The sequence below is a fragment of the Carcharodon carcharias genome, chromosome 20 (assembly GCF_017639515.1).
Source record: "Carcharodon carcharias isolate sCarCar2 chromosome 20, sCarCar2.pri, whole genome shotgun sequence".
NCBI classification, from domain to species: Eukaryota; Metazoa; Chordata; class Chondrichthyes; order Lamniformes; family Lamnidae; genus Carcharodon; species Carcharodon carcharias.
In genome coordinates, this window is record NC_054486.1 from 100563696 (window position 1) to 100581661 (window position 17966).

General features: G+C 44.0%; 1 protein-coding gene across 2 annotated transcripts in view; it reads left to right on the top strand.

The window, feature by feature from the left end:
- The first annotated feature begins 563 nt into the window (after positions 1-563).
- Positions 564-17966, top strand: part of vipas39 (VPS33B interacting protein, apical-basolateral polarity regulator, spe-39 homolog) — a 31386-nt gene continuing 13983 nt past the window's right edge. Inside the window, exons 1-11 of one of the 2 annotated variants that reach the window (XM_041215106.1) lie at positions 564-638; positions 1759-1839; positions 3280-3379; positions 5117-5263; positions 6648-6716; positions 8273-8328; positions 9868-9924; positions 10370-10462; positions 12696-12729; positions 17214-17316; positions 17919-17946. In XM_041215106.1, the coding sequence (XP_041071040.1) occupies positions 1759-1839; positions 3280-3379; positions 5117-5263; positions 6648-6716; positions 8273-8328; positions 9868-9924; positions 10370-10462; positions 12696-12729; positions 17214-17316; positions 17919-17946 (768 nt within the window). In that variant the 5' untranslated portion in view covers positions 564-638. The remainder of the gene's footprint in view (positions 639-1758; positions 1840-3279; positions 3380-5116; positions 5264-6647; positions 6717-8272; positions 8329-9867; positions 9925-10369; positions 10463-12695; positions 12730-17213; positions 17317-17918; positions 17947-17966) is intronic. The other variant, XM_041215107.1, reaches the window with a different exon arrangement.

Below are 17966 nucleotides of genomic sequence, written 5' to 3' on the forward strand. Positions count from 1 at the left end.
GATTCTTAGCACACTCTGGATTGTTCCTAAATCGCTAAAACACTTCCTTTCACTAAACTTCATCTACCAAGTGTCTGCCCATTTCACCGTTCTCTGTCGGTACGTTGGAGTTGGAAAGGTGAAGGAAATGTGGAGAAGATAAATACCTCATTTCAAAGAAAGAAAAGTGCTGGAAACCTGAAATAAAAGAAAATAAATTTGAGCTAAACGTGTAGGCTCATTGGAAAGGGGTAGCTGACCCTGCAGCTCACAGCCTGGCACTTTGGTCATGCGGCCCTTGGGAAAAGGTCACTGGCTGCTGCACGGGACCAGTTCATCGATGCACCCATTGTGTAGGCGCACTGCACACCCCTGAAGTGAAACTCTTGTCAAGGAGCCTGTAAATGTAAAGCGCCGAAAGGAAGAACAAAATCAACTGTTGTCGCTACGGCACGAACAGGACATTGACCTTCACCCTGTGTCTCCAAAGCGGCGGTTGGGCTCTGGTCGCGCGCGCCGGAAGCCTGCCCTCGCGGGATCTGTCGGGAGTTGTAGTTCGAGGGTCTGTTTGAAACTACAAGTCCCGGCAGCCCTTGCGCAGACCGGGCGGTGCTGCTTGTTCCTGGGAGGCTGATGCAGGGAAGTGAGTGAATTCAGGGGTGAGTGAGTGGGGGTAGGGAGCTAACAGAATTAACCTTCGACATGTAAACACGAATGTAGTAAACAAACAAGTAGATTTTCCTGGTGTTTTAAATCAAAAGTGGGCTCTTCCCTGTCACTGCCCTCCAAGTGTGTTTGAGTCTGAGTGACACTAGTCAGTCTTGTGTGTCCTGGGATTGCCTTTGCCAACCACCAGCACTAAATGGCAGCTAAACCCTTCTAGAGGCTCAGCTTCCAGCATTAAACTTCCATTGTTTTTGTGAGGGAATGTTCTCTCTTTTTTTATCTTGAAGAATTCCTGAAACCTAGGCCAAAATCTACTTCCTAATTTCACCCCCCCCCCCCCCCACTGAAGGGTACATTTGTCCCCATTTTCAGTTTTCTTCCCCCTGCAGTCAGATTCCTTGCTGATGCCCATAGCCCACCCTCCAGTTTCCAAGTGCCTGTTGTAGTGTGAATCTAGGCAGTCAGCTGTTTGGTTTTGGAGGGCATTTATATCGCTCTTTCAGGTCAATTCTATGCCTCGACTGCTACCTTGGCTGAGATCAGCCAACCAGACTGGTGCATTAATCCTCCTGAGTCAGCAATGAACTCTAACTTGAAAGCTGAACTGGGACTTTACAAAGAGTAGCAGAAACCTCAGCGTGCGTTTAAAATGGAGAATAATTCCTGTATTTTATAAATGTTTGTGATTAATTCTCATTTATGTTTTCAAATCCCTTCATCCCTCCATGGCCTTGCCCCTCCCTATCTCAATAATCTCCTCAAATCCCACAACCCTTTGAGTTATCTGGGCTCCCCTAATTCAGGCCTCTTGTGGATTCCCAATTATAATTGTTCCACCGTTGGTGACCATACCTTCAGTTGCCTAGACTCCAAGCTCTGGAACACCCTCCCTAAGCCCCTCTCTGTCTCTACTTCACTTTCCTCCTTTAAGACACTTACCTCTTTGATCAAGATTTTAGTCATCTGACTTATTAGCTCCTTATGTGGCTCTGTGTCATACCTTATTTTATAATTCTCCTGTGAAGCACCTTGGGATGTTTCATTACTTTAAAGGTACTATATAAATGCAAGTTGTTAATGCAACATTTTTCAGGTTATCTATTATACTTGCAGATGAGCAGAACTAAAAATGACGAAGAAGAATATTGGAATAGCACAAAATGCAAAGCTTTCATGTTTGATGATGACGATGAGGTGAGTAAATTGCCTGCATTTAAAATTCCTGATCAGATTATTTTTTGAGAGCTGATTTTTGAGGTGCTCTGTCCTGCTTTAACATTCCTCTTTGTTTTTGGGCGGGGGGGAGTGCGTAATGAAGGAAAGGACTTGCGATTATGTAGCATCTTTTCATATCCTCAGGACATTGCAAACTTCTCTCAACCATTGGAAGCGTCTCTGTAGACAATTACAGCACCCATTTGTGTGCAGCAAGATCCCACAAACACCAAACCGATACTTGACCAGTTAATATTTTTGATTTTGGAGTTAATTCAGGGAGGAACATTGCCCAGGTTACCAGGAGAACACCTTGATTTTCTTCTGGACAGTATTATAGGATCTTAAATGTCTCTGTACAGGCAGACAAGATCTTGGTTTAGCTACTTATTTAATGTGCTTATTTTGAAGAATAACTTGAGAATGGTTTAAAGTCTATATAATCTTATTTATTCCAATTTCTAAAAAATAACCCATCCTTTACAGCCTACCTCTTGGAGTTTTCCTTTTTCGTGCACCAACCACAGGTGACCTGCCCACAAGCCTTGAACAACGGCAGTATCTGATCTGGCAGATTGGAGTAGTAAGGGAATAACATGCAATGACTCTCCATCTTTCTCTCCCCCTTTCTAGTATTTTTCTTCTTTCATGGGATGTGGGTGCCATTGGCTAGGCCAGCATTTATTGCCCATCCCTAATTGCCCCTGAGAAGGTGGTGGTGAACCACTGCAGTCCATGTGGTGTAGGTACACCCACAGTGCTGTTAGGGACAGAGTTCCAGGATTTTGATGCGGCGATATAGTTCCAAGTCAGGATGGTAAGTGGCTTGGAGGGGAACTTCCAGGTGGTGGTGTTTCCATGTATCTGCTGCCCTTGTCCTTCGAGTTGGTAGCGGTCGTGGGTTTGGAAGGTGCTATCTAAGGAGCCTTGGTGAGTTCCTGCAGTGCATCTTGTAGATAGTACACATCGCTGCCACTGTGCATCGGCGGTGGAGGGAGTGAATATTTGTGAATGAGATGCCAATCGGGTGGGTTGTTTTGTCTTGGACGGTGTCAAGCTTCTTTAGTATTGTTGGAGTTGCACTCATCCAGGCAAGTGGGGAGTATTCCAGCACACTGGCTTTGGGGGAGACAGGAGGTGTGTTACTCAGCGCAAAATTCCCAGCCTCTGACCTGCTCTTGTAACCACAGTATTTATATGGCTAGTCCACTTCAGTGACGATGGGGTCAGTATAACTGGTTTGGGGTTCATGTCCTTTAGAACTGGCCAGGGATCTCTGTTATCAAGTGTGTGTGTATGTGGTTATTGGGGGAGCCACATAAAGTTTGAATTTATCTGCTCTCGCCCTATCGTACTTGGCTGCCACTTAGACAGTTTGTTACATTATGTATGATAATTCGTGTCATATTGTCACTTCAGCTGAAAGAGTCCAAGCGAGCAGTGAACAACCTCCGCAGTTTTGTGGATGAGGATGACGACGATGTAGAGAGGGTCAGCTGGAGCGGGGAGCCAGTGGGAAGTAAGTGCTATAGCTGTAACCCAAGCCACTCTCTTTTCTCCACCCCCCCCCCCCCCCCAACCCACCCACCCACACTCTTTGCCCCCCCCACCCCCACTCTTTCTGCCCACCCACCCATGCTCTTTCTGCCCCCCCGCCACCCACGCTCTTTCTGCCCCCACCCACACTCTTGCCCCCCCGCGCCCTGTTGTCCCCCCCACGTCCTGTTGTCACCCCCACCCCCGCTCTGTCCTCAGCCAGACACTATGGAGCTCTTCTCAACTCCCCACCAAACACTTGTCACACCATGAGTCAACCAGTCTCACTAAACTCCATCTTTGACATGAGGATTTCCAATCTCCACTCTCCAAGACTTTGCCTTTGAATCTTTACCCATACTAGTGCTTTCTCTCGGACACCTTCCATAAGGGTTCACAATCAGGGTTTCTAACTCTCCTTCCGATGTCCCTCTTCCCTAGTTCACCACCTGCATTCAAGCTATCTGCCACACACTCTGTCTCATTGATTCAGCCATCAACAGTACCACTGCTTCACATGCCCATAGCAAAGAGTTATGGATCTTCAGCCATCTCTTTGAACCTTCTTGCCTCTTGTAAGTTGTTCTTGCTTTAAATCTGCTTTCTGCAGCTTTTACCTCTTTAAATCTGAAGCTTAGAGCACCTCTCTCTATCGCTCACTCTTAACAGGACCTTTTCTAAGTTCCTGTCCTCCTTTTGATGAAAAGTTCTTCTTGGGACTTTACCCTGTTTCCATCTCTCTCCTTTGAACTTGGGACCTTTTGGCTCTTTTGGGACATCTGCAGTTCCCTTTCCCAGTGCCCAGTCTCTCTGGGGTCTTGGCTTCAAAACTGAACTTAAAACTGCTGTTTCTTTAGTTTTTTGTGTGTGTCTGAGGGAGGGACCTGACTCTCTAAACCCCCTGTTGCTGGGCAACAGCCCACTTCTCTACCGTTGTGTTTTTTTAACTTAGAAGTCGTAAAAACCTCATTAGAAATGCAAACGTCCTTATAGAGTGAAACTAAAACTCATTTTGATGTTTCTTAACACAGATACAGAAACAAAAATCAAACTTAAACATTAAAGCTAGAACTCATTGCTAACACCCAAAAAATACAAATATAACTGACTTAAACTGTCTCTATTTCCTAACACCTCCCCCCTTCACTCCCTTCCCTCAAGCTCATTTTTTTTTTCCCCATAACCTCACTCTTTTCCTCCAACAATTTCACTCTCTCCACCCCAAATCACACTTTCACCCCCTCCGCCCTCCCCCACCAACCCTCCCACTTACCTTCCACTCACTCCCCATTTGCTCTCGCCCTCCCACTCACCTCCCACTCACTCCCCCCTTGCCCCCCGCTCTCACCCACCTCGGCCCTCAATCCCCCCCTCACCTGCCCTCGCTCCTCCCCCCTCACCTGCCCTTGCTCCTCCTCCCCACCCCCTCTTCCCCTGGGACCCCCTCCCCCAACCGGGAAACAGAAAAGACGCTTTTGTTTCCAGATGCCTGAAAGCTTTACAACCAATGAAGCACTTGTTGAAGCATGCTCACTGTTCTAATGTAGAAGGCAGAGTTAAATCACGAATATAATGGGATCTGCGAAATGGGTGGAATATAATTGGCTGCTAAGATATTGTAAGTATTTAGAATGCAACTAAAGTTTCCAACTAAAATGCACCTTGTATCCCTGCGTCAGTATCTGATGTGCTTCTGAATTATATATTTCCTTTTCCTCAGGTATCTCATGGTCAATCAAAGAGAGCGCAACTGGAATCCGAGCAGGTGACCTCCGAGGCCTGGAACCTGTAAAATCCCTCTCTGACACAGCACAGTCGACTATTTCCAAGCCTGCCCCGGCGTATTCCTTCAGCAGCTTCTTCAAAGGTAGTGGCAGCTTCATGAACGTTACTGTATTACAGATGAACTGACAAAAATTGCGATGGAGGGAAAGACTAGGAGGCCCATCAAGCCTGCCCCCTCATTTATGGTGGCTGGAGCATTGTGAATAGGCACATCTTACCATACTCCCCGAAGCCCCCTCTGCAGCCCAGCGGCGTAGTAATGCCTCAGAAGGCCACCATTCACCTTTGAACTACACCTTACTTTGAAAGCAAGGCTAGCGCACCTTGGCAGCATGACTCCCTTTCAGACCCACAGGCTCTGGACGCCTTTCGATATCCCACCCATGATGCCATCCTTCATGGGTGAGCTATGATGATCTGTGTCATCAAGTTGTTCAACTATAAAGGGAGCTAAGACTACCTCAACTTTAAAATCCTTAATCTTTTGATAAAATGCCTCCACGCTATCTCTAATCTCCTCTGCCAGCCTCCAGGATATCTACACTCATCTAACTCTTGAATATCCCTGATATTTATTACTCCATCATTCCCTCCTTAAAGCTCACTGTCTCTCTACCTCTCTTTTCCTTTTAGGCTTTCCTAAAAAGCCATCACTTTTGGTGACCTTTCCTAATATCTCCTTGTGTGCTTCGATGTCAAAATTGTTTGATTTTTTTTTTGCCCATGAAGCACATTGGGTTATTTTGCTACGTTAAAGGCACATTATTGCAACTTATTGCCAGCCACACGCATGCAGACACACCCCAGGAGTGCTCTGTGTTTATCATTCAACAGTAGGAATCCTGGTTGAGGAGGTTGGTGTTAATTGTATATTAATTGCGTTTAATTGTATGCAGATAGAGCATTAACTGGGAATTCGGGTAAAAAAGGAAAGACCGAAACTGTGGGTTAGGAAGTACATGCTTGGAATGTGTAAATAAAAGCTTATAAAAATATGTAAAGATTGGCTCCAGTTCTATCCTTCAGTGCCTGACTTTCTGGAATAGATCAGATGGGAATTGGGGTGACCAATCTGTAGTTAAGTGGAATCCTTACTACAGTTGCCTTTGACTGGAGAATACCGCATACTCCACTCACTGCTGTGTGCTTGCTATTTCAATTTGCATTCTGACTCCAGAATCACTGGACGTTTTGGAGTGAATCTATGGCAAGTAGGCAGTCATTCTGATCCTGTTTTTAACAGCATATATGCGCATTGCACCACAAGGAAGGGGTGGTAATCCCTTTTAAAAGTGTGTCCAGCTATATGAGAGATTCAGAAAGATACTGTGACCTCTGTTACTGTGGTAAAGTAAACTATTGTGATACTGGGTAAATATGACTTTTATAAAGAAAGTGGACCAAAGTGTTAGTCGGTCTCGGGCTGTCCTGCACTCACCTGACTTTGAAACTGTTTTATTCCACAGGTAAAAGGGATCCTTCGAGTGTTTTATTTGGGGTCAGTCGGCCTGGGAGTTTCCAGTCACTTTCTGATTGTAAGTTTACCTAGTATTTCATAGAATATACAGCACAGAATTAGGGCATTCAACCCAACTGGTCCATTTTCTGTTTATGCTCCATTTCAACCTCCTCCCACCCTACTTCATGTAACCTTATCACCATATTCTTCAATTCCTTTCTCCCTCATGTGTTAATCCAGCTTCCTCATAAATGCATTTACGCTAGTCACTTCAAACACTCCACGTGGTAGCGGATTCCACATCCTAACCACTCTCTCGGTGAGGAAGTTCCTCTTACTGGATTTATTAGTGACTGTCTTATATTTATGCCGCTAGTTTTGGTTCGCTCCACAGTTGGAAACATCTTCTCTACATCTACCTTATCAAACCCTTCCATAATCTTAAAGGCCTCTATCAGGCCAGCCATCAGCCTTCTTTTCTGGAGAAGAGCCCCAGCCTGTTCAACCCTTCCTGATAGGTATAATCTCTCCATGTTGGTTGTGTGGGACCTTTATCATTTCTCCTGTGTCGCTAACCTTTGCTGCTTAGGGTTGCACAGGATTCCATTGTCAGCACAGTATCTACTCAACTCCCTTTTAAAATTATTTATGGAATCAGCTTCCACCACCTGTTCAGATGAAGCATTCCAGATCCCAACAACACAGCTCATCTCCTTTCTTTTGAAATGAAAGTTTCAAAATATTGTAAAATGTTGGCAGTAGAGGGAGTTGGCTTTATTGAAGCCTGTTCTTCAGGGGGCAGCAGATTACAGGAACTAGGTTTATGACCACAGACTCCCCAATCTCAGCTGTGGGACACTAGGGGCATTATAAAGTTCTCCCTCTCCTCTAAAATGGGAGGAGGAAGGATCAAGGGTTACGGTGTTGGCAACACTCACACAGCGTTTGTAAGGAGTTCCACAGTGGCTGCGTGTGGCTGGAGGAAACTCTTCAGCCACTCTATCACAACTCCTTCTTTGACCCGATGTCAGGGCCTCCCTTTGAGCGAGTTGCTTTTTTATTAAATAATTCATGTGATATGAGCAGTGCTACCAAGACCAGTATTTGTTACCCATCCCTAATTATCCTTGAGAAGGTAGTAGGTAACCTCCTTCTTGAACTGCTGCAAGCCACGTGCAGTTAGGCAGTTCCAGGATTTAGATCCAGTAATAGTGGAGAAATGGTGATATAGTTCCAAGTCAGGATGGTGTGTGACTTGGGGGGGTGGGGGGGATCTTTCAGGTGGTGATGTTCCTGTGCCCTTGTCATTCTGGGTGGTTGAGGTCATGGGTTTGGAAGGTGCTGTTGAAGGAGCCTTGGCAGGTAGCTGCAATGTATCTTGTGGATGGTACGCACTGCTGCCACTGTGCATCAGTGGTGGAGGGAGTCGATGTTGGAGGTGGTTGAATGGATTTCGATCAAACAGGTTTTTTGTGAAAATTGAGTAGACATGTTTTATTGGAGGGGCTGGTCACCTGAGATAGCACTCAACATTGGGCAAAGGCAAGGGAATAAAAAAAAGGTGAGATTTGCTTTCTCTTAAATCGTCAAGGTTTTGATCACCCTTCAATACTTTTGTGCCAACTGTCGTAGGCTCAACCACCACGAACTATGCACCCAATCTACGTAAATCAAAGACCGATTACAAGGTAGGTAAATTCATTTATTTAAACTTTCTGTGTAAATTACTAGTTGAGTTGTAAACTAGTTCCATCACTGTATCCTTAGAATATAATGATTAGGCACAGGAGTGGACTATGTGGCCCCTGGAGCTTGCTTTGTCATTCAGTAAGATCGGGGTTGATCTATCTCAATTCCACTTTCCTGCCCATTCCTGCAATTCCTTGATTCCCTTAGTATTCAAAGATCTATCGATTTCAGTCTTAAATATACTCATTAATTGAGCATCCGTAGTTCTCTGGAGAATTCCAAATATTCACAACCCTCTGAGTGAAGAAATTTCTCTTCATGTCAGCCGTTAGCAGCTGTTCCCTTGTTCTTAGAATGTGGTCCCTAGTCTGGACTCCTCAGAGAGAGGAAACAGTCTCTCAGCACTTACACTATAAGGTCCCTTAAGAATTTTATAAATTTCAATGAGATTAAAGGCTAAGAATTTTAAAATTAATTTCTTTGATCAATTTTTGGTGAGCATTGTCACCTTTGGGGAAATAGAACACTTAAGCCAGTAGCAGACCCTCTTGGGTCAACCATAACCTAGCCAGCTTCTGCCCAATTCCTAGAGCAGGACCCTTACAGCAATAGTTTTACATTTCTTGCACCCTTCTCCTCCTAAGGGCCTCTCTGGGCATGGATGCCAGATTGATGCTGAACCATGGGAGTTGAACCAATCACCCTACCGGCATTTTGCTGTTCCCTATGGAGAGGGGGGGGGGTTCTAATTCGAAGCAGTATCCCAAAGGATGAAGAGCGTTATGCTAACTCACTGCATTGCCAACCACAGCACCCCCACCCGACCCCATCCCAACAACCCAACTGGGTGGTTCTTGCCAAAACCTGAAGCATCAACTCCCAGCCATACGCTTTTAATGTCCAGCAGTTTGACAACTGATTGTGGCTCCGTGAACTATTTTGGAACTTTTCTACATGTTAAACGTGCTGCGTAAATCCAAGCGAGAATGTTGCATTCTCGTCTATATAACAGAAAATACTACTTAATTAGAAGACAGTAGCCAGATAGTGTAAAAAAGAAAGAGGTGATTCTCGTTTTGTTTACTGAATATGCTAAGACTAAGCTTCTGTCCTTCATATTCCTTGTCCTTTAAAAATCCAATGCCACTTTAATGAAATGAATGCTGTCCATTTGGGCCACTCTAATGGTTACGCTACTGGACTAGTAGCCAGATGCCTGAACTAATGATCCAGAGTTCATATCCCTACATGGCAGCTGGAAAATTTAAAATCAGTTAATTGACTAAATATGGAATAGGAAGCTAGTATCAGTAACCTGGACGGCAGTAGTTCAAGAAGATAGCTCACCACCATCTTCTCGAGGGCAATTAGGGATAGGAAATAAATGAAGGCCTTGCCGGTGATGCCTGCACCCCGTGACTGAATAAACAAAATCTGATGTTGAAGGAGTTGGCTCTGAACTAATTATATTGATATTGTAAAGCTTTATGATTTTGACTGTGGGGATTCATCTCGTGTTTCCCACTCCCTTTTCACAGGACGTTTCAATTGACTGGAGTCCACTGGAGACGGTTAGGCAGATGCAGAAAGGCAGGGTATGGTGAAATATTGACAAATGTTCTTTTGCATTCTCATCTTTTCTTGAAATTGAGGTACAGTTCCGCTGGCACAGGGGATTTTCCACTCCCTTTCCCCAGTGTCATTATTAATGTGTAAGCCTGGATGCTGAGTGTCTGCTGGACATTCATCCTTGAGGGGGCTGAGCCCTCTTGTCCTCAGCCGACATTCACACGTTTTCTTTCCTGGGATTGTTGGACAGATGATTTATTCCCTGCTTCACCTTAGGGACATTGGCTGATTGCAGCGGCTGATGCCAGGAGCTGTCATTAAAACATTAAAAACAGAAGATTTAAATTGGAGGGGGAAAAGATTGATTGAAACTTGAACATAATTGCGCACACACACACACAAACACACACTCTCTATTCTTATGGAACTAGCATTTATTTTTGCTCGTTCTTGTACCAATTTGGTTTTCAGATGTACTCTTTAGAGAGGTTTCGTTCCTTGAATGACAAACTGCACCTCGTGGATGAAGCTGTTCGAACGCACGATGGGAATGTCATCACTGCGGTGAGTGCTCATTGAAACTCCATTCAAAGTTTATCAGGTGTCTTGTTGAATGCATGATGTAAATCTCAGTCTGATGGAAAGTTTTGAAGAGCAGTGAGAGTGAAAGAGGTATTCCAGCTTGTTGAGTTACCCTGACTCTCTACCAGGGATATTGTCGGGTGATCACTCTCTGCCGAGAATGACTGTAGCAGGACCAACTGAGTGCAGGTTCTGGCCACAGACCTACAGTCGCACCTGTCTTGCTTTGTCCCAGAATGCAGAGCAACAACAACTTGTGTGTGTGGTACGTGTGTGTGTGTATATATATATATATAAAAAAATATATAAACATAGTAAAACATCCCAAAGTGATTCATAGCAGTGTCATCAAACAAAATTTGACAGCAAGCCACATACGGAGTTATTAGGACAGATGACCAAAAGCTTGATTAAAGAAGTGAGCTTTAAGGAGTGTCTGAAAAGAGGAGAGAGGCAGAGAGGTTTAGAGAGGGAATTCCTGAGCTGTTACGGTCTTGGCAGCTGAAGGCACAGCTGCCGATGGAGTGATTAAAATCGGGGATACACAGGGGGCCAGAATTGCAAGAGCTCAGAGATCTCGCAGGGCTGTAGGGCTAGAAGAGGATGCAGAGATTGTATTTGTGCTGCTCTCAGAGTCTGTGCCATGCCTATTGATGGCCAACTCTGACATCTTCAGATTTTTCTGTGCTGTGAGCAACTCACTGAGATAAGATTCAAGAGCCACCTGACCTTGTTACAATTGCTGTACATCATGCCTGTGCATCTACTGAGCAACATTGGTGACAATGGGTTTGTAGCAGTTGCAGATGGTTTTGTAGATCTACTTATTGTTTGATTAATCCCTACCATGTTCTCTCTGTATTTAATAAAAAGATCTAGACTAGTGCAAACAGTGGAATTTCAGTTCACTAAGCCATGAATGTTATGTTTATTTCCATTTAAGGTTCTCTTTGGACTGAACCAGATATAGGATATGTTAGTAGGGTGAGATGGAGTAAGGTTGAGAGGAGGCTCAGAAACACACAACCTGCGCAGCCACTGTCAGTGATTGGACTTGTAAATTCCAATTGGGTATAAAAAGGCCTTAATTCTTTCTACTAATGTTAGAAATAATCATACATACAGCATTGAAGCAACAGTCAGCAGAATCAAGGTTGGTATTAACTGGCCCGAGTCTCTGGACAATAGCACAGCATGGTGGGTCTTGTTCAAATCTGCTGTGTTTTATTCAGTTTGCCCTCATGTTTATTTTGTTCCCCTTTACGACTCAATTGTGCGCATATGCATTTATATCAGCCATCAGACTGCATTGACTGCATTGTGAATAGCTTCAGCCAGCCATTATCTCAAAAAGGCAACTGTGTCCTTATTTGTCTAGAATTGGGTGTAAACTCCTGCCAATCAACCATCAAAGCATATAATTATATAAGTTATTCAAGTTAACGAAGTGAAACGGGACAAGGAGATGTTCCTGTAATTATTTTCCTGATTGCTCAAGGAGTTACCAGGAGACTAATTTTTAATAATAAACAAAAGCAGGAAATGCTGGATAAGCTCAGCAGGTCTGGCAGCATCTCTGGAGAGAGAAACGGAGTTAACATTTTTAGTTCATATGACGACTCTTCAGAGACTCTCCTTCAGCTCTGCAGATATGTCATACAGACTTGAAACGTCAACTCACTTTCTCTCTCCACAGATGCTGCCAGACCTGCTGAGTTTTTCCAGAATTTCCTGTTTTTATTTCAGATTTCCAGCATCTGCAGTAATTTGATTTTAGATTAATCTTTAATTCCAGGAGAAGACCAGTGTGGACAGTGCTTGTAATGCTTGGGCTCAAGAAGAAAGATAAACATGTGTTGGGAAATATAATTAGAGGGGTACCTATTGCAATGATCTATCAGTTTGCAATGTGTGTTTCAGAATGCCAATAAACTAAAGAGCCTGGTATAACCATATGTCAGTTTGCAATTTGGAGATTATAAGGAAAGGTTGGTCAGTTATATGTGAAATCGTAAGGAACTTGAAATAAAGCTTGTCCTCCCAACTTAACATTTTGAAGATATCATCATTCAACATTCTTTCAGTGCTGTACTCAGGGATCATAGGGAAGCTTGAACTGCCAATCTTCATGGAGGATGGTTAATTATCTGTTTAACGCTTATTGTATTAGAGCCTATATTTACAAAAATGTTTCTTATATTTTATTTTCTTATAGATTTTGATATTCCTGAAAAAGTCATTAAGCAAAGGTAATTTGTTCTTGTATGATATCAGTATTTGTAGCAACCAGGGGAATTGAGGACAACATAAAGCCCTATCTACTTTGTCTCAGCAAGGCACCTTTCTCTCCTGGTGGCTCAACAACTGGGCTTATACACACCCAGTAACGTCCCGCATTCAATCCTGGCTCTGTGCTGAGTAATGCAATCTCAACATTGGGTGGACAGGGATAGGAGAGCTACAATTGACTTCAACCTTTGTGTGTTTCTGAAGGAGGGGCAAAGAGGAATGGGAGTGAACCTGGCAGGGTGTCTGATCTTCTAACTGCCTAGTGACCTCCATCAAGTAAAGACAGATGAGCTCTGTGCCTCTCACAATTAAAGAGCCGACTGAAATTCACGTTCTGTTTGTATATGAAGAATAGGAACAGGACATAACCATTTAGCCTCCCTCGAGCCTGTTCCACCTTCTGATGAGATCATGGCAGATCTGTGGCTTGACTCCATGTTCTTAGGCAAGCGAAAGGGATTTTAAAAAACTACTTTCTCTCTCTCCATTGCATTAAGAGTTAAATTGTGCCACTTCTCAGATTGAGCATCCATGCAGCCTGAGCCCAATTGCATATTTTACTGAAATACACACAGAAAATTCCGGATACACTCAGCAGGTCAGTCAGGATCTGTTTTTCTCTCTGCACAGATACTACCAGCCTGCGGAGCATTTTCAGGGAGTTTTCTGTTTATCTTTCAGATTTCCAGAATCTGCAATATTTTGGCTTCTGCTATTTTGCTAAATGATGGGCAGTTAATCCTATTGGTCCATTGGTATTCACTAAACTGTCACATGCATGTGTCTTTCCTGCAGCCCTTCTTACTACATCTCCCTGGGCCCTTTTTCATACAGTATTATGTTGATGAACTAACTGTCTAAGCTGGAGGTTCCCAAACAGTGAGTCTTGACTCCATGAGCAATTTGCGTTGCGAGTTCCTCCTCCTCCTCCGAGGCAGTGCTCAATGTGAAGTGGAGGTGCTCTAGTAGGACAACCCTGGCATTGGCTCAGAGTCCCCATGCCATGCGTGCAAGCATTTTTTTTCTTCTTGCCCTAGGTTCGGAGGGTGTGCTGTAAGGGAAAGTGCTCTGTAACCCCAGTACTGCCTCCAACAGCGTCTGCAAAATGATGTGGGAAAAACCATTGCTCCCTGCTCTCACAGCTCTACCCCTCTGATCTCATAGCTCCTACCTCCCCACATCCACTCTCCCAACTCTACTTCTACCACTGCCCTCATGACTCTACCCATCTCTCACCACTCTATCCCCTATCCTGCTCTCATGTCTCTATCCCCACCCTTGCCATCATGACTGTATACTCTGCTCTCGCTGCTCTACACTCCCCTGCTCTCGCCACCCTACCTCCACGCCCTTGCTGCTCTATCCACCCCCCCGCCCTCGCAGATAAACCCCCCCTGCCCTTGCTGCTCTATCCCCTCGCCGCTCAACCCCCCCCCCCGCCCTTGCTGCTCTATCCCCTCGCCGCTCAACCCCCCCCCGCCCTTGCTGCTCTATCCCCTCGCCGCTCAACCCCCCCGCCCTTGCTGCTCTATCCCCTCGCTGCTCAAGCCCCCCCGCCCTTGCTGCTCTATCCCCTCGCCGCACAACTCCCCCCGCCCTTGCTGCTCTATCTCCCCCCCGCTCCGCCGCTCTCACTGTTCTCCCCAAATGCCTCCTACCCTGCTCTTTTGTGGCCCAATCAACATTTTTCAGTATAACCATTGGTCCTCACTGTTTTTCTAGCAAATCCCACTATATTAGCCCCATACCTGCAGGGAACTGGGTTGGATTACCCAAGCTAATTTTCATTTATAGATCCTTGGCTGATGAGAGAAAAAGGATGAGGAAGAGGAGAAATGTTCGGCCATTAGTCCAGAATTTGTCTGGGACCCAGAGATGCAAGAGCTGTGTATAAATACACTGCACCTCCCTAGGGTCCCATTAATTCTTGTTACTGTGCCAAATAGAATGTGACACTTTGTTATGTTTGTTGACGCTTGTTAGTTTCACAGGATTCCCCCAATCGTGCCACTGATGATATGAGCCAACTGGTGGGAAGTATTTCTTACCTGTTTGAGTAAAGTTGAGGGAATACTTCATGCAAACAATATTGTCTTTCCTTACTGCTGATCTTTAAGCTTAAATTCAGCTCATGGGATCATCAATCTTTTCCAAGTCAGTACCTCCAATCATGTCTCCACATAAAAACGCTGTGAATTTACCATTGAGTTTATAATGCTGCAGTGCTCCAGTTATTGAAGTCAAGTGTTGTTGACAGTAGTGGTAATGCCTGCTCCTCCTGCTTCCTCCCCTCGATGGCACTGTTACATGTTAAAACTAATATAAGATATTGTAAGAGGCTATCCTTGCTTTGCCCGGGCATGGTGATGTCAATTCTCTCTGCAAACGGAATTAGAGGCATCGGCTTGGAATTTCCACTAGGTTACAATAGTTATTTCCAGTGCGACTCACCCAAAATTGCCCAAACCAACACAAAAGCAGTTGTTGTTGATCTTTTATTTATATAGCGCCTCTAACATAATGGAACGTCTCAAGGCACTTAGATCACAAACACATGATTTGCAATGAGCAGAACTTGCACTTGAAATTCCGCCGTCTTCAAGACTGGTTTATCAAAATTTAGGCTGGAAACCAGCCTGTCCCACAAACTGGCCACCCCGGATTGAATTAATCACTACGGCGAGTTTCCACTAATTGCTCCAGTCTGCGGGCCTTGGAGGAGGCTCTTAAAATTAAACTTTGTTTTTGTGCACAGGAGCGCTAATGGGCAGCTTTTTAAAAGCTTTTAAAAATTAATTTACTAAGGAACTGACTGCAGTACACCAATGAAACTAGCATATGGTTCCATATGGTTTTTAAGTCATTTTCAATTCTTTAAAATTGAGTTACTCACAGTTGGTGGACTAAAATGCTTATTTTTGGTGATAAACCCATTTTTAGCTGTATTAATAAAACTGCATCAGATTGCCACTCTTAAACACATCAGGGGCTATTTTTTGCCATAAAGGTAAGAATTACATTGTAAAACCCTGCCAGATTGTGCTGATTCATTGATGATTTTACATTTATGCAAATGAGTTTGAAAGGACACTTGAACATAAAATAAATCTGCAAACCTGGTGTAATTTTGAGTGCAATTTGCACCCATGGAAACTGTACCCCATAGGGTACAAGGATAAATATAGTTAACACCAGGGAAACCATTTTGATCAGGCATGATGGGCTGAATAGCTTCCTGAGTTGTCCAAAATCATGAGGGGGTCTGCACAGTGTAGATGGAGAGAAACTGTTCCCATTGCTGTAAGGATTGAGAATCAAAGGGCACAGATTTAAGGTGATTGGCAAAAGAAGCATATGGAAAAACTTTTCACACAGCAAGTCGTTAGGACTTGGAGTGTGCTGCCTCAGAGTTGGTGGAGGCAGGTTCAGTTGAGGCTTTCAAGAGGGAATTGGATTGCCATCTGGGAAGAAATAATGCGCAGGGTCACGGGGAGAAGGCAGGGGAGTGGCACCAGGTAATTTGCTCCTACTGAGAGCCAACATAGACATGATGGGCTGAATGGCCACTTGTGTGCCGCAATAATTCTGTAATTCTGTTCTGCCTCATCTAATGAGGAGAGACTTGAGATATTGAGTTATTTCCTTTGGAACAGGAAAGGCTGAGTAGAATCAATGGAGGTTATTAAAATTATGAAGAGTTTTTTGATGGAGCAAATAAGGAAAGATTATTTCTTTAGTTTGGGAAAACCTTGATAAAGGATCGTTAATCGTGATTGAGAGGAGATGCCAGGGGAAGTTTCTTTAAGGAGGGAGCTATTAGAGCACAAAACACTTTGCTGCAGCGTTAGATTGAACCAACAACCCTTGTATCTTTTAAGAGAAAATTGGATAAATATTGGCAGGTACAATGGGGTAAAAGCAGCACAGAGGGATTAGATTTTGTGTTGCTGTCACAAGAAGCTTGTATGGGCACGTTGGGCCAATTGGCCACCTCCTCCTGTGTTGCAAATGTCTATGCAGCCTCTCTGTCAGTTGAAACAGACACAGTTAAAAGGCATACTATGCCATAGATTGCATTACCAGAACCAGTGTGGAAGCAAAAGAAGTGAATAACTATTTGAAAAGGGAAAATTTAGAAGGATTTGGGGAAAGGGAAAAGCCTAAGTGGGTAGCTCTTTCGGAGAGCCGTCGCAACTGTGATGGGCCAAATGGCCTCTTTTTGTGCTGCAACATTCTATGATTTTACATCTAACGCAGTGGAGATTGCTTAACATATACTTTAAAAAAGTTAAACCTCTCTGATTTTCTCCTAAGCCCCTGATGGTAAGAATATCTTTTTAAATGATCGCGTAATTCCTTAACAGAATGATTTGATGTAGGAATGTGGGTTTCTTTGCATTGGTAATTTGCCATGCTTATCTGGAAGTATGTGTGTATATTGTAGAAGTACTATTTCGAGAGCTGGAGTACAGACAGGTCGCCCTACAACATTTTGTCCACTATCTGAAAGAGACAGGAGAGCAGAAACTGCTGTTGGAGATGCTCAAGTAAGGCAACCATTTTTATATCCTGTAGTTTTTGGTTATGAATACACATGCTATGAGAATAGAGCATAGAAGAACAACATAAATAAATGGCAGGTTAATGCAAAATAGTGCAAAGAGAAGAATTGGATTCTTAGAGAACAGGAGAGAATAGTTGGTGTTAAGAACAGGTGAAGAGGCAACGGGGCTGAAGATTAGACAAACTCCCATCTCATCCCATCTCCCCAAAACTGTTCTGGATAGGGGAGGGGACAAAGAAGGGGAAGAGATTGATCAATATCGAGAAAGCAAGGTAGATAAGGTTTGATTCCCAATCTTACCTCAGCTGATCTGCGAGGCAGCGCTAAGGATGCTCAAGTGGGCCTCAGGGATGTGAAAGGAAATGTGGAATTAGCCAGTATTCCCACTCCTAATCAATATCCTGTAATGACTGGGTGGGGGTAGAATTAGATTTTGCTAGCTAGCATCAGCGGCAGCAAATCTTGCAAATGAAAGCTTCAGAAGTAGGTAAAGAATGAAATTTAAGAAATTTAAATCAAGAAGAAAGCTGCTGCAATTTAATGTGCAAAGTGACATTACAGTATACTTTGTTTCTTTTAATGCAGGGTTCTGGGGAGAACAGAAGAGGCTGCAGTAAGTATAATGCAGCTTAG